General features: G+C 46.9%; 1 protein-coding gene across 4 annotated transcripts in view; it reads right to left on the reverse strand.

The window, feature by feature from the left end:
- Positions 1-24,398, reverse strand: part of ablim3 (actin binding LIM protein family, member 3) — an 89,949-nt gene that overhangs the window by 13,602 nt on the left and 51,949 nt on the right. For 2 of the 4 annotated variants that reach the window (XM_036548995.1, XM_036548993.1), the window contains exons 4-14: positions 22,987-23,102; positions 18,905-19,031; positions 18,417-18,510; positions 12,291-12,378; positions 9,177-9,235; positions 8,643-8,714; positions 6,943-7,098; positions 6,016-6,045; positions 4,799-4,928; positions 3,744-3,842; positions 1,755-1,805 (exon numbers count right to left, since the gene is read on the reverse strand). In XM_036548995.1, the coding sequence (XP_036404888.1) occupies positions 1,755-1,805; positions 3,744-3,842; positions 4,799-4,928; positions 6,016-6,045; positions 6,943-7,098; positions 8,643-8,714; positions 9,177-9,235; positions 12,291-12,378; positions 18,417-18,510; positions 18,905-19,031; positions 22,987-23,102 (1,022 nt within the window). The remainder of the gene's footprint in view (positions 1-1,754; positions 1,806-3,743; positions 3,843-4,798; positions 4,929-6,015; positions 6,046-6,942; positions 7,099-8,642; positions 8,715-9,176; positions 9,236-12,290; positions 12,379-18,416; positions 18,511-18,904; positions 19,032-22,986; positions 23,103-24,398) is intronic. The other 2 variants (XM_036548997.1, XM_036548996.1) reach the window with 2 other exon arrangements.

The raw sequence follows: 24,398 nt of genomic DNA on the forward strand, positions 1-24,398 counted from the left end.
TTCAGACACATTCTACCATTTCCTCCCAGCCTTGTGGTTCACCCTCACACAGAGACCTCAGCCCTGTAATGTACACCGGCACAAAAGGCTCACAGTCACACCTCACAGAACACACACACCACACGCGCAATGACATGCAGGTCACAGGTAAAGATGCACTCCTGCTTCTTTCCCTATGATAGCAGAACTGGATAGCTCAATCCAATTGACTGAAATGTATCAAACATAAAAGAAGGTGTCGTCACACGTTCCAGAACGAGCTGCTATATCAACGTCGAAAGAGGAGTGTGCATCTTTAACTGATAGCACTAGTGCTAACACACAAAAACACAGACACAATATGTCACATGACAATATGTTGTAATTTCTTTACATGGGCGTGCTGCTCTAATGTCTCTAAGATACCCAGCAAACTCAATTCACTCTAAAAGCTTTTACTTGAAGTTTACGCGACCTATTCGCACGTGGACACCTTGTGTGAGACCCACAAGTCTATTTCTAAAGCACGGAAATGTCTCCAAAATGCTCTCACATCCCATTGAACATTCGCATATGGGGCGGAGCCATGCTGTGCACATAATACATTTATTCATTTGGTAGACGCTTTTATCCAAAGCAACTTACATAGGTTACAGTTGTTTTACAATGTTATCCATTTATACAGCTGGATATTTACTGAGGCAACTGTGGGTTAGGTACCTTACCCAAGGGTACAGCAGCAGTGTCCCAGCAGGGATTGAACCGGCAACCTTTCAGTTACGATTCCTGCTCCTTAACCACTATGCTACACTGCCGCCATGTTAGCACAAAACACAGCCTTAACTTGCACAAGCAAGAGGCAGCACTACAGCTGATTGTTTTCAGATTCCCCACCTGAAGTACCTGAGAGGGACAAGTGCCACGATGGCATGAGAGCATTGCTTCCACTGCACCTGGTGCAATAGGCTTATGTGTTGCTAAGGCATGTGCTGCCCTCTTTGGCAGGGGCAGGAGAACCATGGAACTGAAGCATGGCTTCGCCCTGGCCCGGCATTTATATCACTCCCCGTTTCATTTCCACTGCAAACGGCAGAGGCTGAGCCCGCAGAGCGTCCAGGAATCTCATCTGCTTCAGTTTATGCAAAACAGTGACATGCAGTTTTCTTTCCATTAGCGCAGGTGTGTGGATGCCTGGAGAGAAATGTTTTGAATGTAGCCAATTCGTGATATAAAGCTGAGGCCAAATATAGATCTGAGGGTTGAGTGGGACAGAGTGATCAAATTAAAAACATAAACCGCATCAATCCATACTTATTGTCCTCCATGATTGATGAGATTTTATTTAGCCCATTGGGAAATACCACCACCGAGGGTCATGCACTTCAAATAGCCGAGGTGTTTGATGAGTTAATCAATAAAATAATTTTTTTTAATCAATACGCGTGCTGTTTTCTTCACAATGCTCTCTGAAGAATATGATGTCAATGTAATACACTTCATTAAAGGATCGAGGCTGTTCCACGCCTCTTTTTCATTCGCTCACAACCCTCATGTGACCCGGCGAAGCAGCACCAAAGGACTATGGGACGGCAGTGTCGGTCATCCTGAAAACCCGCGAACCTATCCTTCAGACAAAGCAAACCAAGCTCAACCCTTTGATGGCAAGGCAAACTGCATTGGATTCCAACAATCTCCTCAAAGACAGAAAAGCAGAGAGCAGGGGCTCATGGGGCAGAGGAAGAGAGGCGGGCTGGGACAGTTCAGCCACACTGTACCATGGCGCTTATAGATGGGAGGCCTCCTGTAGATGTTGGGTTCCCCTGTTGCTGAGGACAGAAAGAACAAAGAGAGAGGAGATGTGAAACATGGAAAGAGGGAGTAGGAGAGGAGGAGGGGGAGGAGGTTGAGCGGGACTTTTATTCAGGGATGGGGCCAGATGCTCACAGTTATCTCCCCTACTGAGTTAGTCTTGTACACAACATGGAGGGAGCACACAAACCACAGATCCCAACATGTAAGACTGTTTGGAAATAGTCGTGCACACCCATCTCAATGAAAGAAATGTTACTCTAGGGAAACATAGTACATTCATACACCCATACTATTGGTTTTGAATATGATATTTGATAGAGGTTCTTCCTGGGAGAGTCTGTAAGCGAAACAGGCATTGTTGTTTTGTGTTTTCACAAAACCAACAAACTCCTCTTACATATTCAAAAGGAACAGCTATAAAAATACTGAGATGCTGGTTTCACTGTAAGATACAGTATGTTTGTTTTGAATCTCTGCAGTGTTCAAAGAGAGCAAAGGTAAAACAATCTGTATTCTTGTTGAGTTTGGGGAGACCTGGGGCTCCTCTAAGGAGTACTCCTCCCTCCAGGCTTGTACCCTTGAGACCAGCTGTTCCCAGATGCGGAAGGGGGCGGGGCAGAGAGGAGGGATAGAGGCGGGGTGAGGGAAGGCCAGAGTCGAGGCAGACGAGGGTATCTACAGAAGTTCATTCTGGGAATCTCTGGGAGGGTGCTCATGCTCAGCAACTCAAAGTCTTATTCTCTGCAAAGGTCCTGCTGCAAATATCCATTTACTACCAACCTTTATCATCTAAGATCGAGAAAACTACTTTGTGTAAAGACCTTGCCAATTACATTTACATTTATTCATTTAGCAGACGCTTTTATCCAAAGCGACTTACATAGGTTACAGTTCAATTCATTGTTGCAGCTTCTTTTACGGTGCCTTAATAACCAAGCAATAAAACTCTAACTTTCTATTGCTATACTGTCATTTACAATATTAGGTTGATTTTAATTAAAGTAACATACTTAGACCCTTATACTGCATTATCCGGCACTATTTCACATTTTTGATACCACTTGAACTCAGTCTAAATTTCACTTTGTTCTTTTTGTCACTGTAATGGTCCCTTGACTCTGGAAAGACTGGGTGGTATCATTTTCTACATTATTACATTTTCCTGAGCAGTAATGTAAAACCCAATTGGCTGCTGTCGGAAGCTCATACATTGGTTATTGGGAACAAATGGTAATGCATCATACCTTAAACATTTACTAGTTGGTAGAAATCATTAAATTGAGTTACTGTACAATACCACATTGTTACCAGCCAATCACATTATTCATTTTGTATGGGTGCATCTTACATTGTCAGCTGCTTCACATGACTAGCTGGGGATAGTGCAGTCTTTCTGCTCAGTGCAGTGGCTACCCACTCACAGTAACCACAATCACACAGATTATCCACTTCAGCTGTCAATGAGTACTCTATTTATGCAAATGCTGTCTTGATGATGTAATGGTGGGACCAGCACAATAAAACTGGCACTGTCGATGAAATGTAGAGCTTTGTAATGTATACACTACACATGTACGCGAGTCAGGATGTCCAAAGAGACACGGAACACATTCGCAACTAGGGTCACTTAGTCACTCAGTCAGAAGAGAAACAGTCGAGAAGCGGCTACTTCACACGGAAATCTCTCCTGACTGCCAGGAGGCAAGGAAGCTGCAGCAAAACCAACCAAAATAAGGAGGGAAATGGCCATGGCGAGAGATGGGTGAGAGAGCGATGAGGAGATAACGGGTGGAGTGCCAAGGAGGAGAGAGGACGGGGCGGGAGCAGGGAGGGGAGGTGCTGATTGGTCGGGGCCTCCCGCGTCCATGCAAGAGGTCCGCACTGTGCTGCAACACCAGGGTTTGGGGCACGGGATGGGGAAGAGGACGAGGGGACGAAGACGGGATGCCTACCTGGCACATGGAAATGCTTGGGTGCCTGGTACGTAGTAGGAGTGCTGGATCTGGGATCGAGCTGACTGTAAAAGGGAGAGCTCCTGCCACTCTCAGTGCCTGCAGTCAGACCCCAGCCAATGACAGCAACAGAACAAGAACATGAGTGAAGGCTTGCCCCACCCCTCCCAAATAATAAAAAAAGATATGCTACTGCTTGCTAAGTAGCCAGCCGGGGACAGTATGCATTTAAATACTGTAAGAAAAATGCATACTGTGCCAACCTGTGCAAAGAAAAAACAAACAAAGCCATTGCCATTTCCTGGCACAATGCCTGTCTGCGTTTCTCTCTTGTCACCAGTTACCAGCCTGGAGACCCCAAAATTCCTATGGGGGTCAAACAACCAAACCGGTTGTCTCTTCAGCAAACCAGTTGTTTTAAGGTTTGTTGAGGGCTGATCCCCTTTTTCTGCTGTTCTGCTCCAGGGCTCATGTCCAGAGGAGAGGCATGTTGCTAAGTGGGAGAATGGTGGGGAGACAGAGCAATCCCCTGCAGCAATACACTGGTGAGTTCTACACAGGGCGGCCATGTTGGAGAGGGGGAGAACGGGCTCATGGGGCTGTCCGTGTCGGCAGTGTATTATGCCCACAGTCAGTGGGCCTCCACTTAGCCTCCCAGCATGGCAGGCCTGTGTGGGTGATGTGATGGGAGGATGTGGGCAGTGAGTTTGGGGGCTGCTGCAGGGGATTGGCTCCTGGGTGCATGGATGGGTCCTGAGGACCTGAGGGTTGCATGAGGTGTGACTGAGTGGGTGCCTGGGCAAAAAATTATAAAACTGAAGCCTATAGGAGTATAGGTCAAACTTACATTATAGGTACAGAGTAAAGGAGTAGAAGTCAAGGACTGACACTCTGGACTGTGCTTCAATCCTAAAACCCAGGTCATCTAGGTTTGCGGTCTGGCATGACTGACATCTCTCCAAACAGGACTTCTTGGCCCTCTGAGTGGACTGCTAGCTGCCGGGCCGCCCCTGGCGAGGGGTCCTGCATTGGGGCAGGGTGCTCCCCGGACTTACCCGGGCGGTAGTAGTGCTGGGGGGAGCGGGGCATGGTGGGGGACATGCCGTGGCGGCTGTAGGTGGGCGAGTCGATGTAGCCAGGGCTGGAGGAACGCCGCTGCCTCAGGTCCATGCTGTCGTAGATATCCTGCCAAGAGGGAGGGTCAGTGTAACAGGACAGCAGCCAGACACACACACACACACACACACACACATATATCCTAAGGCAGTATAAATACATTTAATTGATATATTTCTTTCTGTGGATTGTTCCAGGCATTGGATGTGATGGCTCTTTTCTAGCCCAAGCTAAATATTGCTTTCACTGTCTAATTTTATTGCATAGCCTATATTGTGGCTGCTTGCCCAGGTGATACTGAAGTGATTTTCTGTTATGCTTCACTGTATTGACATGCAAATCAGGAATTGGGGTGTTTTGTCATTGTTACTGTCCAATACCAAATGCAAAGGCAGCTGGTATCACTATTAATTTTTCTGCATGAACCGTTCTGTGCTCTCATAGTGTGGAGCTCAGATCTGGACAAATCCGCAGTGTGGTCTGACGAGGGTATAATAGCCTTTGATTTCTGATTAATTCTTTTCGCTTATCCCAGCATCCTATTTGACTGCGTTACTGCACTGTCCACTCCTGAGCTGTTGAAACAGATGGCTCAGCTGCCTGGTCAACAGGCTGAGGAATTACAGTAGGAGCCAAATGAACAGGTTTCACTGACGGAGCAGGAGCTCTGCGTATCAGTGAGGCTATGCCCAGAGTTTGGAGAGAACTGTAGGCCATGAGGAAGAAAACCTGCTAAGCGAACAGATCAGAATAGAGCAGCAGTTTGTTCTAAGGAGTCGTTTGTAAACTCAAGAGGTGTCTCAGTCCAGAGTGCTGAATTAGCGGAGGAGCTCAGTAACTCACTGATGTGTCTTTGCAGAATAAAACTTGTGAGGGGGTTCTTCAGGTATGCACTGATAACCTCATGGTGTGCTCCAATGAGGTACGCACTGATAACCTGGAGGTGTGCTTCAATGAGTTACGCACTGATAACCTGGAGGTGTGCTTCAATGAGTACACACTGATAACCTGGAGGTGTGCTCAAATGAGGTAGGCACTGAAAATCTGAAGGTGTGCTTCAGTGAGGTACACAGTGAGAACCACAGGGGTGGCCCCCCTCTGGAAGACCACACTCACCCGTTCAGCCGAGGGTAGGGCGGGAGGGGGGGGTAGTTACCTGCGAGTACGGAGAGAGCGTGCCCAGGGACTGCGGGGAAGACAGAGCGAGAAGCAGAGAGCGGGAGTCAGGGTCTGAGCTGCGGCGGGGTGATCCATCTCTACAGAGCCTGTGAATCTGCCACGCGTCGCTGTAACTCATGGCAGGGAGATTCACAGCACGCCGCGGGCACTCCATCACGGGGCGCGGGAGCGCCGCCCCTCGCAGCTTTTATTTACCCACCGTCCACCTGTTCTACCGGAGCTGACACCCAGGTGAGTGATGTCCGCCCCGCCGAAACTGCTCTGCTGAGAGCGTGCTGTGCACAGTAACACTACACCACTGTGTGCTTTTCTGTTCCTGTTCTCCACAGCTCTGCCGTCTGTACAATTCAAATCATTTTCCGAGACAGTTAATTCTGACTGACAGTCTTTCATATCCCCATTATCAATACATGGCTCTTGAATTTATGATTGGGCAGCATGATGAGTGCAATAATTTCGCAGGATGCTTTGCAAAATGGTTTGATACAGACATACACAGACACCACACTAATGCACCACAGATATCCACGTACTTTCTTGGCTTTGCCTGGTCACATGTATCAGCCTAATGGGTCTTTAACTGAAGCGCAGACCAGGTTAATTGCACTGGAGATTACGCTGTTAATTACAAAGGAAGTTAATTTATTATTCATGGCCATTTCGCTTCGAGTGAACTGTTTATGAGAATCGGGTCTTGATTTGGAGCAGATACAATTCCTGTCTGTGGTGTATTTGTTTGTATGCACAAGCACAGCACCACCACAAGCTGTATGGGCAGAGCATGGGTAGGGTAGGTCCAGAAGAGGGAGTGGTATGCAGGGAAGAGGGCGTGGCATATAGATACAGGGGCGGGGTGTGAGTCACATGCACACAGGGCATAAGAGGAGATTGGGTGTCTCGGTACCTCCCCATAGCTGTAGCGTTCTAGCCTGTCATCGGAGGTGTATCTCTGATAGGGCTCATAAGACATGAGCTCGGGCCGCTGCACATCATAAATAGCTTTGACCTTAGGCAGAGCTGCGAGATCTTTGTAATTAAGGATCTCGTTTTCCACTTTGGCCTGGAAAAAGGACAACAGACAGGACAGACAGACAAACAAACGACAAAGAGCAGGTGTGAGAGGAAGCTTGCAAGCCTTCATGCTGAACCACTCCCATGCTGATCTCACATCAGCACTCCCGCACTGGATGAGCTGATCACTGATCAGAGATCGACATGGAGGGAAGAGGGAGTGGCCCGGATGATGACTTGTCCAATCAGGGACACCGATAGAGCACTCTGTTTAAAATTTACATATGTGTGTCAACCATCGATAAAGTACCACTTCACATGTGTGGGCCTGATGGGAGAAGACTACTAAAACACAGACGACAGGGAGCAGGTTATACCTGGCAGAAGCCTGAATCGTAGCCCTCGCTGGCTCTTTAACAGCATGTTTCTGCTTTCCTTAGTTTATCTCGGTTGTGTCATCCCCCCTCTCTTTAAATTTGCATGATCCCGGCTCACAGGATCCTGCCGTCTGGGTGAGCGACAGGAAGTCATTAAACCACCCTCCCGCGTTAACAGTACATACGTGACCACGCTGGGGTGTCTGCGTCTGACCTTCAGCTCTGCAAAGCAGCAGAAACGAGAACGCCACAACACGCCTGCTTACACTGCTGTTTCCCCGAATCACAGATCAGACATGCGGAAAGGTCGAGCCTTAAAGAGCCAGCCGTGCCTCTGCTGTTCGCCGTTAGAGGCTCTGACATGAAACGCTGAAGACAGATGAGCGTTAAGCAGAGACACCGCCCCCTTTCAACCACCCCTCTCAGAAGAACAATCTCGTTCTGAGCGGTAACACTCAGCCTCCATTTCCTAAATGGGAAAGGCATGAGATAAGAAACGGAGGGTTCTTTTTTTACTTTAACGACGACTGTGATCTCTCGCTGTCTGTGTCAAATAGGAAATTTTGACTAGTGTCCCTTACTGCCTCCAAAAAAATCCATACTACAGTCCTGGTTTTCACCTAACCTCCCCTTAGTTAGGACTTGGTTATCTCACCTTCATTCAGTTGTTCTGATGGAAAGATCTACAGCCAAATTAAATGGAGCTAAATCCACTACAATTAAGAAATGGACCGAATTTTTAGAAGCTATAAGTCATTTGTTGTAACCTACCCAGGGTATATGTGTGTGCGTGTGTGTATATACATACAGTATATATAGATACACGTGTATGTGTATGTATATATGTGTATATATATATATATATATATATATATATATATATACATGTATTTTTTTTTTTACATATACTCAACTATGTATTGTCATTCTTATTCTTTAATTGCTGCTACATTTGTGATATACTCTGTGTATGTATGAGTGCTATTCCCTGCATTTGCATTTGCATACAGTTTTCCAAATTGTTCAATTGTACAATTGTTCACAAAAAAAAGAAACGGAGGGTTGAGAGAGGCTGGAAGCGGGGAGCTGGTTATCTTGCCGTGGGGTGAGGGGGACGGCTCCTGCCCTAAGCATCGCCACCCCCGCGATGCCAGCCAAGAACGGCGGGCACGCAGCCGGCCGTGTGATGCCCGAGCCGGGTGCCGGTGGTACTCACGCAGATGATGCGGCTGGGGGAGCCGATGCTCGAGCCGGGCGGCGAGATGGAGGTCTCCGAAGTGCGTCTGTGCTGCGGAAAACAAGCGCGCAAACACAGTCAGGGTCCACCTGCAGGGTGGCGCTCCAAAGTCACCAATACAGTTTTAAGGAGACATGAGGAGGCATGTTTGATATGGCAGCAGTGTCACTAGAATGCACTCTTAGCAAGAGCAGGAGCAGGTGCTGTTAAGCACTTTGGTGGATCTTGTTGTTATATATATATATGTACATATGTATATAACAACCAGTAATATGGTGATTAAATTAGCTGCCAGGATTTAGATTCTGATGAAGCCACTCACTTACTGACTGACTGTATCATTTCTACAGCTAATTATGCTCAGCTACACAGACAATTTATTCTGGGTGAGCATATGCTCCAAAATACATGTCAAGACTGTAATGCTTTGTATTTTTTCCCTTCATTAAAGACATTTGCAAAGAAGAGTTGCAATCTTCCACAGGCACAACACAGCCGACCCCTGGTTCTCACCTTCAATTTCCTCTCTGCCCGTTCTGCTTGCTTACACAGTGGGTGCCACACCTCTGAACCTGTAGCACAGACAGCGGGAAAGAAAGTGTCAGATGAGCCTCTCCCCTCCCATCCCATGATGCACTGGTGCTCGTTCTGATCAGGCATGGGAGTGCCCTCTGTTTATGGCAGCAGTCGCTTTCTCGCAGGGTGGCTGCACTCCTCCCACAGTCAGGGGAGACACAACCCACTCAGACGAAACGGCCTGGCAGTGACCTGTGATGAAGATACTACAGGGACAAGCAAAAGAGAGGAGACTGTACCCAGGCCAGCCAACGCGCACAGATCACCAGCCTTGACAAGACAGCTCTGGGACTCGCAAGGACAGATGCTTTCAGCACTGAGAATGTTTCAACATGTGAAATGTTTTAACAGAATGTCCACTTATATAGCTGCATATTTCAATTCAATTAAAGTGCTCTTAATCTTACACACAAGCAGTGTCCTTGCTGGTATTCGAACATGGATTTGAACTTTATGCTTACAAGCTCATATTCCCAACAATCATATCACACAGCTGACAAGCATGTTATGTTTGCTCATTATATACCTGAATTCATCTGCAAATGTTTACAGAAGAAGTGTGACTGTGACATAACATTGTGATTTGCTGTTGCAGAAGGAAGTGACAAAACAAGATACTGCTTGGCCTGCAACAATACTCACTAAGCCCTAGAGCATGTGGCCCATTGTTTTAAAAATGCCTGGCTGTAGTAGAATCACAGTCGTGGAGACTGGTATCAGGGTGTTTGAAACTGTGTGGCCACCTCGATGCAGCTAAGGACTCTTGTTTGTAAGTTTTGGTTTGGTGCCATACGGCTTCTCCAGGGACGGTGATCCCCTGCACAAAAAGCACTTACTCACTTTTAAAATAGCATCTGTGCACAAGACACTGGGGGGGGGGCATGACTTGTTTTCAAGGTAAGAATTTAAACAATTGGCTGTTTACAGGATGAACTGAGGAAAAGTAACTGCTTTCACCGGAAAATAGCTAAGAAAATAGCTACTGGAAAACCACTGCTTGCCAGACACAGCAGCAGAAAGACTGGTTACATCGATGGTCATTTTTCACTGGCTGCTGTCAGCTGCTATCGTAAGATCAGCTATGAGCGCTGACACACGCTATGAGATAATCTCCTAATTTTCCAGGAAATGAATTAGCATAGAGGGCCGCAGAAGCAATTATTGTATCTGGAAACAACCTGACTCACTACAAAGCATTCTCTGTCGTGATTTCAGCAAGCATTCCTTTGGTGTTCTGAGCACAGTTGGTGGCGATAATGATCTTGATGAGTCCGAAATTGGGGCTGAATCAAGGCTGAAATTGTTCAGCGTGTTCCTGGCTTCACCCTTGGCTCGTATCACCTGATGAGCAGGCATGCGCTGGAAGGTCTCTGCTTCTCAGGAATGCGTTAGCATCAGGCACAGCCAGGGACGCCTGCACTCTCAGGAAGGGGGCCTGAGGCTGGGTTTACAGCCTGCCTCCCTTCCCCTGTCTCTTGCTTACTTTCCTATTCTATTTTAAAAAAGGGAATGCTCACGAGAGACATCCAATCTGTGAGAAGAAGCACTTGGAGTACTGAAAAGAGAGACACAAATGCTGCCAGAGTTCCCCATGACTGAGATTTCTCTTCCCATAAGGACACAGTGAGATTTTATAAAGCTTTTGACATTGCTTATGTGAGCTGTTTGGTCTTCTCTCTGCCTTTAGGGGGCAAAATGATTTGTACCATTCCTACTGTATAATGATTGCTCAATACCACAATAATTGCTTTGGCATTCATCCAATGGAATTATAAAACATTTCAAATAAAATGTAATTTTCAAGTTAATTTACAGCTGTTATTGATAACATAAATCTTTTCCAAAGCTGTGCATGGAATTTGCAAGTGCAAGTAAATTGCCTAAAGGAGCACCACCCCAGTAGAGGTTTAATCCCAAAGCCCTCCTTACCCTTCTGTGTTGACCTTCCTAACTGAACCCTGTTAATAATATCACCCATGTTCAGAGCACGTGTTCAATATTCCATTCATCAATAATAAAAACAGCCTTTGATACAGGGGGAGAAAGACAAATAATTTATGAGTTGAACCTTTGAGGATAGCGAGCCTAAGTCAATACATTCTGCTGAACTTACATCTGGTGCAGCAAAAATGGTCAGAGCAATCTCCCGGGGCAGGAGCGCATGCAAGTCAAATGGGTTTTTTAAAAAACTTCACTCTCCCTGCATATGGGCTATGTTTTCTCCCTTTGAGAGAGAAATAAACTCTGTTGCAATGGGAGGAGACAGTCCAAACACTGTGATCCTTCGTCCCACCCTGACCCTGGCTGGCCGGCCTCCCTCCCCTCTGGCTCTGACTTCGCCCACTAAAGATTTATAGCGTCATTTGGCTCACTTCACTTTTTAATAACTTCACCCTGAAGCATTTCACACAGCTGATAACGCTCATATGGGCGCTTGCTTCCCATTGGGAAACAGACTCCTGAAAGATGGCTAAACTTGCTTCATACGCCAACATGCTGAGTGTCAATCAGCATCATCTGGACCTGTGTTTGTATCCAGAGGAGGTGTTGAACTGTTGGTGAGCAGCATTCAAATGCTGACACTAAAATCCAACAGAATAATTTTGTGAATTTCACAGTAGAGATACTCTCTCCCTCCTGAGCTCTCATATTGAGATCATACCAAAAAGTAAGGAACAATAAGTCCCTACTGCAACCATAAGTATTGTGTAACCAGATGATGAGGGCTCAGCAATATAACAGGTGATAGGCATAGTGCTTGCATAATATACTGCAATATATTATTTAATCTGTTACCATTGCAATATATAAGAATGCAAAGACCTGTCGAGGCTCACAATCAATTCACACACAATTCTGTCCAACAACAGAAGTTCAAGGTTGAAGTTCAAGGTTTTTGCTTGCCAGATAATGCTACATTGAAAACCATCTTTCACCTATTTAAACTCTGCTGGATAACAGCAATCGGACAGGCACGCCCCTCCAAACTCAGGTCCAGACCTGATCACCACTAACGACAGGGCATGGCCCTGGCACCTGTGTCCCGCTCACCTGTCAGGTACATCTCCTCGCCCTCCGTGAACATCATGTGACACCTGGCGCAGCGAGCACAGGTGGGGTGGTAGTGCTTTCCTCCAGCCTGAGAAACGGACACAGAGGAAGAGAAGAGAGACTAATGTAATGTGTAAAACAACAGCTGCCAATGTAAATATGCAGAGTCCTCTGCAGGGAGAGAAAACAGCGGTTTAAAAGCTAATTTTTGTTAAAACACTTAGGATACTCACAAATACATTCAAAGTGCTTGTCTACAGATTCAAGATGCAAATGATGAATGGTTGAAATGGCAGACGGTAACAGTTTAAATGCAACCCACACCTTCAAGGCCTCTGTGAATATTGCTAACAGACTCCGTTTTTATGTCTTTTATACTGCATCTCAGTAATTACTTACATTGTGGATCATCTTGTTACGGTCTCTTCTCCTAACAACCCTCACTAACATCCCACCCTTCACTTAGCACAGGAAGAGTAAATTCATGCACATGTCTAATTCATGAAGTGATCCCACTGGGTCAATAAAATGATCAGGAACATTACGTTAAATACAGCAGACACAGTGAGACAGAACGGACCAAGATATGAACTATATTATAGTATATTGTATTATACTTTTGGAGACTAATTATTTTTCTTTCCCTGTTTCCATAAATCACATTGTTTCTTTTGTAAATGGCTGGTAATGGAGTACTCCACTCAGGTCCTGGAGGGATGCAGTCCTGCAGGCTGTAAATAGGTAGACTGAGGCATGCACTTTCCTCAAGAATGCCCAGCTGAGATGTGAGCCCATGAACTTCCGGTAAAAAATCCAATACCCTCACAGCAGCTCTACATTACTGCTCTCCTATTAATCAAAGGCAGGCGTTTCAAGAGATGGAAAGAGACAGTTTAAATTTCCAGGTGGACCACAATACCGCCGAGCGCTGCTCCTGCACTTAAACTGCATGCCACGGCGTGGCGTGAAGCAATAGGGCACGGCTCCAGAACTGTGAGCAGCTACATTTGCCGGGCCATTAATACAAACACAGCCATTTGAATCTTTTGCGAAAATATTTAAACGTGAGAGGGGCCATTCCACACTTAGGAAGCTGTAGAGTCTGCTGGTTTTTGTCCTGCTTCAGCTCTGTTCAAGACTATTGTATTCTGTCATATCATGGATGGATACACTTCTGTTCTTTTGTGCTGGAAGCTGCTCTGGATCAGAGTGTCTGCTGAATGATTGTAATGTAATGTAATGTAATATCAGCTCTAAAACCTGCAAAGCTCTCATGGTCTCAGATTACCCAATGCCCGTGCCTTTTAACTGAAGGAGCACAGTGGACAGCTTCATTAAGAGAGCATGGTGCTGCTGACATGTTGATTCATGTCAAAATGCAGCACTCCTCTATTTACTTTACTTGAGAATGAGAAGTTCCCACTTCCAGCTGCACTGCTCTGGGCTGTCAAACCTGTGCGCCTTCAGCCAGGATGACAGCACATTAAAAAGGCAACTATTTTTAGGCATCTGATGGCATGGAGCCTGAATACATTTTAATGCACCTCCCAGCTCAGCATGTTTGAAGTTGTCTGAATGATTTTAATCAGCACCATTAATCAGATTCGTGACCACTGTAACTGCCGGCTTCCCGCTGACCCTCTGAAACGGCATCTCTTACTGTAATAGTTCTTGTGACAGGACTCACACTGTTGTGATTTTGTATTAGTCATTCATCTATATGAAAGTGAATCCTTTTTTTCCCTGGCAACTCACAGCTCACCATCTGAGTTAAGTTTTTCTGTGGATATTTCCTGGAGATTAGTGTTTCTCACCACCGCCAGAAGAGGGTACCCTTTCACCTGCCCCACAGGATCAGTGGTTGGTTTTCTAAGATAAAAGTACTATGGGTAATGACCCAAAGTGGATCCCATGCAGTTATGAACAAGGAACAAGTCTGATTCAGGCCATGAGCGTACTAGGCTTTCCAAGAGCTAAAAAGGTTTCAACATTATTAATTATTTATCTCTATATTTACTCAGTTTATATAACTGAATTTTTCTTTATACGCCTGCTTTTTATTTGCTTTCAGAACCTGGGACGGGGCACAGAAACTCCTCTTGTTGGGTCCTACAGTGAAAACTCTGGCAAAACCCTGCTGCAAGGTGCTCGCACCAGATGCGAAAGAGCATTTCTGAATGACAAGAGAATGTTTATAAGTCTGCATATAGTCTTGGCGTCTCATTTTTCTGACCTCAGTGTGGCTCATAAACAGATCATTCAAACCCAAGAGCTTCCCTGATGGTAAATAGTGTTGACTGTCCCCATCAGGGCGGCCGTTTGGGGCATGAATCATTCCACTTGGTCACAGCCCAGACAGCAGAGAGAAGACTCCAGGCAGCTTAAGCAAAGAGCAAAGTGTTCCTCTCTGCATTAATCTCCCATAGATCTCAAGACTCAAGCGACTTAAAATACTGCCATATGCAGCTTCACATTTTGTTCTGCCTCTTGCTTAAGAATGGCTGTTCAAAGGTAGGTTTAGTGTTCTACTCACATATCAATACACTTCTATGAAGTGGCTGAAAAGGTGCAGGGACCTTTTAAATTGTTTCTTTTCTAACACGCTATCTACCACTCAGCACTGTGTAACACACCTTTAAAGAGGACATGGATGGATGTGATTTTGACTTCTGGTAATATCACACTACTGGACAGTCGTACACAATGGAAGGTCCTGCCATCACAACGCAGCCCTTTTACCTAACCCATTAGGTACAGATTGCGACCCTTGTTTTCAAAACCCCCTGTGCAGGGGGATCTTAGCGGCGGGTTGACATCATGACGGGGCGTTGTAAGGCCTTTTTTTAACGACTTCCTTTACGGGCCTCCTGGAGGAGAACAACCAGGAGCGGAGGTATGGTTTCCATGAGCTTCCCTCGTCTCCTGTTTTTTAAAGGCCCGGCCGCTTCCTCGGCTGCGGTCGGGACGGCAGCCATCGTTATTTTTAATGGCATGTCATTAAACCTGGAGAGGCAGGAAGGAATGCAGCTCCTGTATTCTCAGCGCTGATTAACATCTTGCAGCTCGACCAAAAGGTAAACTCCTGGCCCTCGCTCGGGTCCTTCCCGGTTTTTCATCTCATGCCTCCGAAGGGTGGAGACAGCGCACATATCATGCAAACATTTTCTTAGCGAATGGACAACAAATGTGAGCAGCAAGTAGTGAGGGAACGCTGCTCACAAACTACAGGAAAGCTGCTGACGACACGTGGGTGCTGAGGAAGCTCCAGCTCAGGCTGAGGTAGTCATAAGATTGATGTCTGCTCTGGGAGCTGATTTAACTGCGTTAGATTCAGACAGCTGTCAGTGATGGGTGGCCAGAGATGTGGCATCCCACTGTTTAAGGCAGAACAGGATGTGGAGATAAAAGAGCACATGGACAGTGAGTAGCTATAAACAGGCTTGTGGAGGGAGGCCCTGAGAACCTCAGAGAGCACTGGCATGGCAAGGGTCTGCTGATAGGAGTCTGTCTGATAGGGCTCAGACTAACTGCTGACACCTTGTCTCCCAGTAAATGACACCCCTAAGAGGGTAAGCGCCATACCACAGCCACTCACTACTGCACCGCCAACTTTTCTACGCTATCTTGCCTTCTGTTCCTAACTGCATGTCCCTCCCCCTTACACTCCCTTTAAACTTATTCTTTATATCTTCCACTTACTTTATTGTTTTTATTCTCACCTATTCTCTCTGCACCACCTCACCTTCTCTCTCCACCAGCTTCTCCGCCACCCTCACCCTTACACCCTTAGTCTCTTTCATCCTTTCTTTGGTCTTCTCCCCCCCCACTCTTTCTGTCCTTGACCCCTTTCTCTCACTCTCCCTCCCTGCCTCTCTCTCACCATCCCCTTCTCGTCTTCTCGTCCCACCTCATTTTTTTCTTCCACTCTCTCTTCCTCCTCCTCCACCACTTGTCTGATAATGATGTTAACATACTCTGCCCCCTACGACTGATCCTGGATCAGCTTCAGCTTAATACAGTGGAAGGGATTAGGAGCAGGATCGGGACTGAGGACACTGCTCTTGGATCTACCGTTGAGTATACAGCGGAGCTCTGATAACGAGGTGCTGGGGCTCCAGCAGGTGTGAGCCATCACTGGGGGGGAGGCGCCAGCCAAGAGGCCGCTTAAAGCTGACAAGCTGTCAACACACAGAGCGGGCGCTCCCAAGGTGTGAGGTCAGCTGGGGGTAACTGGATGGGGAGGAGCTGGACATTCGGAGGCACAGAGATCATCAAAGAGACAGAAGAGGCCTCTGCTTTCCTCCCCAACGGTTACCAGACTGCTTACTGAAACAGCAGCGGCCTGGGCCAGGAGGAAGGATTCTGGACACTATCGATTGCTGGCGTTTGGTTTCCCTCTCTCTCTCAGGATAGGTCCCTCCTCCTGTTCAGCCGCCCCCGGGTTCCTCTTCCTGCTCTCACCATGCAACACGAGCAGCTTGATTTACCGCACGCTGCCAGACTCGGCCGAAGAAGACGGTTTTATGCGAGAGGGGAAAAAAAAAATCCCTGCCCTGCCGAAGCAGGCTCCCCAGGGAGAGCAGGGGAGACAGCGGGATTCAGCAGCTGATTTTAGCCCTGGCTCAGAGACAGGAAGTCATGCCACAGCCTCCATCTCTCTCTATCCTCCCCCCATCTCTTCCCTCTCCACTCACTCTTTCTCTTCCTCATATCCCCTCTCTCTACTTCCCCCTCTCTCCTCCCTCTCTCTCCTTCTCTCTCACTATCTTCCTCCTCTCTGCTCAGTCTCTCTCTCTCTGGCCCCCTCTCTCACTTTATCTCTCTTTCTTCTCCCCCCTCTCTCATCACAGGGGCAGCCTGTCCTTTGTCTTCTCCCCTTTTCAACTTCTGCAGAGGCTTTCTGCGCATTTGAGAGAACGCGCTCTCAAAAGCCAGTTTTATCCTCCTCTTCTCTCCAAACCCCAAAACGCTCCCCTTCCTCCCCCATTTAGTCTTTGATCTTTTTTGTATGTGTTTTTTTCCTGTTTCTTTTTCTCTGCCCTATTTCAATGCCGTGGTTCTCTGCTCTCCTAATTGGCTTCACCTGGCCGCGTCGCAGACGTACGACGTTTCTGCGCTGTCAGCAGAAACTAGCCAGGTGCGGAGGGTGACCTTCAGCCCCCCGGCTAACGCCACTGCAGACCAATCCCATCGCAGCACTGACTGCTTAATTAAAACCCAATTAGTCAATTAACCCTGCGGTGAAGGATCGTGTAAATAATGAAGGATGAGCTGGAACGAAAGCTTGCGAAGCTGGAATGGTCCGGTGAGCAAAAACGCTGCGGCCACAGTCACTGGCCGCGTCCCCTCAGACCACTGAGGGCTAATGAGTGTGAAACGCCGGCCAGCTTCTGTCGCAGTGACCTCTCTGCCTTTGATATGCCTCCAGCTCCACTCCACCAGGGCAGCAAGGATAAATGCTGCTGGACACCAGGAGCACAGACCAATCACTCTCGATCCGAGCTGAGAGAGCCAGAGGAGGCCCACCCTAAAGCTGGGGAGACAGACTGAGCAGCTGTGAAAAAGGGAGAGAAGGAGAGATGGAGGGGGGAGTTTGAGGAGGTAGAGGGAGAGAGAGGGGAAGCAGAAAGAAGAAGGAAAGCCAAGGTGCAGGGCTTGGAAGGAGGTGATCTTGGAGTGAGAAGGGAAAGGACAAATGGAAAGTCCTCGCCATCACTCTTAAAGTCTCAGCACTACAGACAACACAGATTTAGAGACTCCACACAATGAAAACCCCTTCCTTGGATAGCAGACAGAAATCAGAACAAGAAGCAGAGAACCTGGGTGTGTTTTCACAGGGCTGCTGCCTTTAGGGAAAAAAAGGAGTCTTTCATTGAACTGCAGGCAATTCGGCACACCACAGGGGATCAATCAACCAACCAACCAAAGAATCAATCAATCAATCATTCATTAATCAATCAAAAAACACATCAATAACATTCATGTGAAAAGAATGTCCACATATTAATTTCCATGGTCAGTTTACAAGGTAAATCTTGGTGACTGCTGAATCATGTGAGAAACACAGATCAGATTACAGAGACCCTGTGTGTTGGCACCAATGTAAGTGTCTGGTCTTTGTCTCACCTCAAGCACTCTTCCACTGATGTATCTGTTGCAGGTCTCACACTTAATTCCAAACTGGGCGTGGTAATCTGACTCACAGTATGGAATGCCATCTCTAAAAGGGACCAAAACACACAAGTCAATGATTAAAATATCCATAAATATTCTAAACGTTCAACAAGGACAAACAAAGGACTTGCTGCCAAAGAAGTGCAGCCATGCCAAATATCACTAAATCATTTATGTGAATATAATCACATTGTAGGAGCAACATTAAGATAAAATCACAGGCTATCTGGGATGGTACAGTATGTACAGCTTATTTATAAATGTGTTTTGAAGAGGAGGTGAACTCTCTGTATAAAGATATCATAAATCAGTAACAATGCTAAAACAACACTAAGGCTCTTCAGTTTATGGGTGTGACCCAGGTGGAGCGGGAGGTTAAACCTCAGGAACAGGAAGCTCATCCCGAGGAGGTGTGGCCTCAGCAGGAAATGCACACGTACTTGCTGATGTACTCCCCCGTGAGGACGATGCCGCACGTCTGACACTTGAAGCAGCTGACGTGCCACTGTTTCTCCAGGGCCAGCAGGGACTGGCCATGCTTTATCTCCTCCTTACAGCCCGCACAGTCTGGGAGAGAGAGAAGGACAGAAAACGTCTGCACTTTTATCACCATTAAAACCAGTGATTATATTGAATTTATACTACTTATGTGTAAATGATTTATTTTTACAGACTCTTTACTAAACTCTCTGGCAATGTTTACAGAACGTATTTCATGCCAGTAAAGCATATTGAATTTAAAGGAGCTGGGACTAATGAAGTACCACTACAATAAATACAAAGGGAAGGAAAAGCGGATATACAGTACTTATATATAAAAGGATACACTACTGCAGACTCTTACAGTACAGCATTCTGTGTAACTAGCTAATTTTATCAGGTGCTTTCTTCTGCTCGATAGCTTGCATGCATTGACATCGAACGTACACGTCGATGTCTCTGCTGTCAGTCATGAGGTTTGACTTGCGTCGAAGCAGCTTGAGAGACAGGGAGAGCCGGTCATGTGACCCGGTGTAGCACACAGCATCGCAGACGCATTATTGAACCCCGGGGCGCACGGCGGCTCCGGCCCGAGGATTTATGACAGCGGATGATTCATGGCTGCAGCTGCGTTTCGCGCGGGAAAAGGTCGGCCTCCCATTTGTTTTCATTTGGCGGGCGTTTAGCTGCGTCGCGCCCCCCCCCCGCCCTCCCCTCTCCGGAGAGGGACTCCTGTCAGAGAGCGATGGCGGCCCTGAACCGTTGGCCGGACACGGCTTTGCTCATTCCCTCTCTCTCCCAGCGCGTGTCTTTAATGTTCGTCTGTCACATATGAACAGCTCCTCGTTCTATCTCCTTCCTTGCCATGCGCTGTTGTGATATACATATTTACACACGTACAAACACGAGCACACTCACACATAAACACACACACACATACACACACGCACGCACGCACGCACCACGCACACACGAACTCTCACATACTACATGCACACACACACACACACACGCCATACCTATCCTGCCATTGTGACATGCCCCTTCTACGACCTTGTTCTATGTCACTGATCACTGAATGGGACCGGTCATCCCTGGGTGCCAATAGGAGTCAATACAGATGTATGGAATCACCCCATCACTTGTGGCTACCTGGGAAAAACCAATAGAGCAGGCCCTGGAATAGATCCCTGGGAATTCCCCTGGCGGCGTGGGGCTTGCACTTCTGGAGAAATACGAATTTGCTGACGCGGTGACACACCGCTGGGGCTGTCAACAAGCTAAACCACCTGACAGTGGCTGCGGTCGGATGCAAAGAAGCGACATGAGGGTTGCGGGTTCAAGTCCCAGGTGAGATGCCGCTGTTAAGTTAACGCGATTATTCATGCTAGGCAGTCTGATCAAAGGAAAAAAAAAACATCTTGCTTTCTGACAGAGAATGCTCGGCCAGGCGTAACGCACGGGGGATTCGCAGCTTACCAGCGCTGTTAATTATAACCCTGCCTGTGCAGATCATGACCGGCAGGCCCACAGCCCCCTGCGGCAGGTGTCTGGGGCCCAGTCTGGGCTCCTGTCATCCCGACACGAACATGCCAGTGCATGTTCTCAGCAACAGCCCCCGGCCCCACTGTGGGCACAGCAAGACACCTCACGGGCCCATCTGCGGCCTCCTTTACTTTACTACTCAGGGAGTATCTGGGTCACCAGTCGCATCCTGCCCCCCGCCCCCAAACAATGGACAGGTGCACACCTGTCTTCTCCTTTAGGGAAATTAGGTCAAGGTGCACAAAAAAAGCCTATCTGGGTTTCACTCCAAGCCTTTTTTGCAATGATGTTGGACATGTCATGTTAGATGGCCATATTCTCAAAAAGGATAGCTTTGTGTCATATCCCTACACTGGCTCAGTTACAACACCTCTTTGTTTCAAACAGCATTGCTTATGCTGTTGAAAAATCTGGGTGAATTTTCCATAGGGGCAAAAAGGGGACATGATGATGATGACAATAATCACAGTGATTAAGGCTTGTAATAAGGAGCCACTGCAGTAATGGTGCCGGGGGGAGAGAGCCAACCAGCTGTTTAAGAGTAAGCATGTAGCGTGCACCCTTCAGAGCGGGGCCTAACTCCAGCTCCGGCTCGACTGATCAGATCCCAGAATCCCCGGGGAATGTTCTCTGCTCTCGTCTGCTTCCTGCCGACAGTGCTATTACGGACACCTGGGGAACAACTGGATTCTGCTGAACCAGCAAACTGCTCTTTCCACTTGAGAGCGCCGGGCTGGCAGTGCCAACGTCCCGTTTTTCCCCCAGCTGGAATGGGGCATGCTGGGATAGAAACATCCAGAGGCAGGACCTTCACTCCCACCTGCTAGGTTTTTTCATGATTTTATTTACTGGACAAAGGCTAGAAATCCCAGGACTTAGGACTGCAGTTTTGATATTATTGCTAATGTCAAGAATGTGACAGGATAATAATAAAATGCAGAGCACTGAGAATATGCCATGTATAATTACAGAAACTTTAGGCATCTTGTGAGTTTTTAATTGTGAGTGAGACAACTCAATATGAGCTGATAAAGCACCTTAATTAAACCTGATATTAAAACCATCAAACATGTACTCTCAACATATACTCTCAAACACACACAGCTGAGTACACATATATGCATGCACATAGACACACGCAAACATGAGTCCACGCACTAACTCACCTACATATGCGAAAATGCACACATGCACTAATACACAGGTACAAACGCACATGCACCCACGTACATGCACGCATGCACTCTGTTAATCACTCATACACGCATACCCTTTGACACACATAAATACACATACAAAAAAACACCAACAGACACGCACACACACACACACACACACACACACACACACACACACATACACCTGGCCTGAAGGCTGAGAGCTGTCATTCAGTGATCAATGGTACCATTTATTCCCTGACAGAGGAAAATATCAATACAAATCGCGAGGCAGATTGCATTATACAGTAAAGGGGAACTGGTTTTGTCAGGTAGATTTACGAGGCCCATTAGAAGATAAGAGCAATTAATGTAGTGTCAGGCATATTTACAGCACCTCGGCGGGCTCTCCTCCTACCCCCTCCTCCTTCGGTGCACCGTGCCTCATCCGGCAGCCATCGCCCCGATCCCCACCCTAAATCATCGCTGCCTATCATGAAGGTAATTGACTAGTTACAGTAAATGAATGGAGGGGGGACCTCGGAAATTGAGCTCTTTTCCGGCAGGCCCTCTCCGAAAGCTCCACAGCAATTACGGAGTGACAACTGATCGCGTGCCGACCGCACACCTGACAGCGCTAAACTATCCGTCATCATCGCCTCGCCAGTAAAGCTAACGCGGAATTAAGAGGCGCCAAAGGCTTTTTCCAGGAGAAAAAAATAAACTCCAGGGACAGTTTCTGCTTAGACTTGGCACGCTTGACGTGCCCAAGCAAACCCTTTCCCAGGGGTTATTGGTTTAGGTATTGGAAACGAGGACCTCATACATTCAGAATGCAAAAAAAAAAAAAAAATCACATGCTATGACACCAACTTGTAATTTTCTTCAGATATGCTTGTGCCAGTGACTGATTCCTACTATGAATATTTTTGGAATGGGCAGACATAATGGAGTTCCAGCTGAGAGACACAGCAACACGAACAGACAAACTTTGCAGACTTCACACTCAAGCGTGAGATGGGCAGAATGTTGTTTTGTTTGTTTTAGCTGAGTGGCGTATTGAATCGCAAGCTCAAGAGCTGAGGTGATATGTACATGCATTCCACCAACGATAAGGATAAGTGCAGAGAGGTCTAGGGATGAGCGAATGGTTTCTGCCGGCTTCCTTGCCACTGTTGTGTAAACTGTCGCCTTGTGCATGTGAGACACATTAACCACACATTAAAAAATAATAAACCCTTGCTCTTCTTAAGTGGAGTGGTGTGAAAAGCACTGGTGGACAGCACGTTTAGACCGCAGTCCTGCTGTTGTGGTGAGGTAATGAGGTGGGTGGAGCTTACGACTGGGCCCGTGGATCTTGATTGGCTCGTTGGCGCTGACCAGAGTGTGGGAGCACTGCTGACAGATGCACTCCTTCCCGCTGAACGTCACCCTGTCTCCGATCGGGAAGGGCTTCCTGGAAAAAAAAAGGACAAAACGCCAAGAATAAATCTCCTGAAATAACCACAAGCCAACATTCTACTGTCTTACACTCAAAGTAGCTGACATAGCTTTTGGAATCTGTTACTCAAATACTAAAGCACGGGCCGATAAATATAGTAACAGAAAAAAAGAAAACATATCTGCCTGTATATATATACGTACATATGATACTGCACTCTGTGATTTACATTTGAGGAAAATTTTCAGAGAAACACTGAAAGGTAATAGCCCTTGGGGACCAGTCATCTCAGCACTATGGAAACATGGCTGGAATTTTGAACAGTGAGGACATGGCCTTTCACTCCCAGGGATAACCCTGTCCTTTCCTGACCTCATTGCCTGTATGGGTATTATAAGTTTATCCTTATGATTTTCCATGACCCCATAAGAACCCACAAGCCAGCCTCACCCATCCTTTCTTGACACCACTGCATGTATGGGTAAGGCTGGCTTGGAGGTTCCTCTGGGACCGGATCAAACTGGGGTCATGGTATATGACGAGGATAAACTTATAATAAACTGTTAATGACAGACCCTTTTGTTTGCCACAGGGTTCTAAAGCGCGCTCCAACAAGCACCACAGCACAAAAGGAGATGTAATTAAGGCTTCAGCCACAGCCGGACAGTGTTAGTACAACATTAGGACAACGTTAAGGCTCACAAAACTAAAAATGCTCCAGCAACAGAGTGACAGCAGAACTCCATATCTCACCCTTTACACCAATTCATGGGTTTTGCTTATGAAAAAGACTGGCAGTGGTTGTTTGATGTGTTACTGAAGACAAAATACTGTTGGAGGGAAATGTTTGATGATTAGGATAATTATTTTCTTTGTACACGGACTTGAGGAGTTGATGATTTTAACGATGAGTTTAAAGATATTGGATGTCTCCAACAGCTGTATTAAACACTGAAGGAACTGCACTAGGAAGAAAACACACACCAAAACTGCTCGGTCAGGGAAGGCAACTGCATCATAGCCGACCGGTCCATTATCAAATTAATATCCGTTGGCTCTCTCTACACAAGCACATGAAAGGACACAGATAAAGCTTCCCTTGGAAATAGTCAGCAAAATAGACTGATGTAAGTGAGATATTCTTCTTTTCGCGATTAGGTTTGTGGTTAATTCTCAGCTTCATTTGCAGAGTTTCCGAGCTGCAGGGAGCAATGCAGTGATTCAGCAGTTTTCAGAGATCATTCCGGGCACGCATGCACATGGACGCGCTAGAGGCCTTCTGTGCACTAAAAACACACAGCAACAGGAGCT

This window comes from Megalops cyprinoides, chromosome 16 (assembly GCF_013368585.1).
Source record: "Megalops cyprinoides isolate fMegCyp1 chromosome 16, fMegCyp1.pri, whole genome shotgun sequence".
Lineage (NCBI taxonomy): Eukaryota > Metazoa > Chordata > Actinopteri > Elopiformes > Megalopidae > Megalops > Megalops cyprinoides.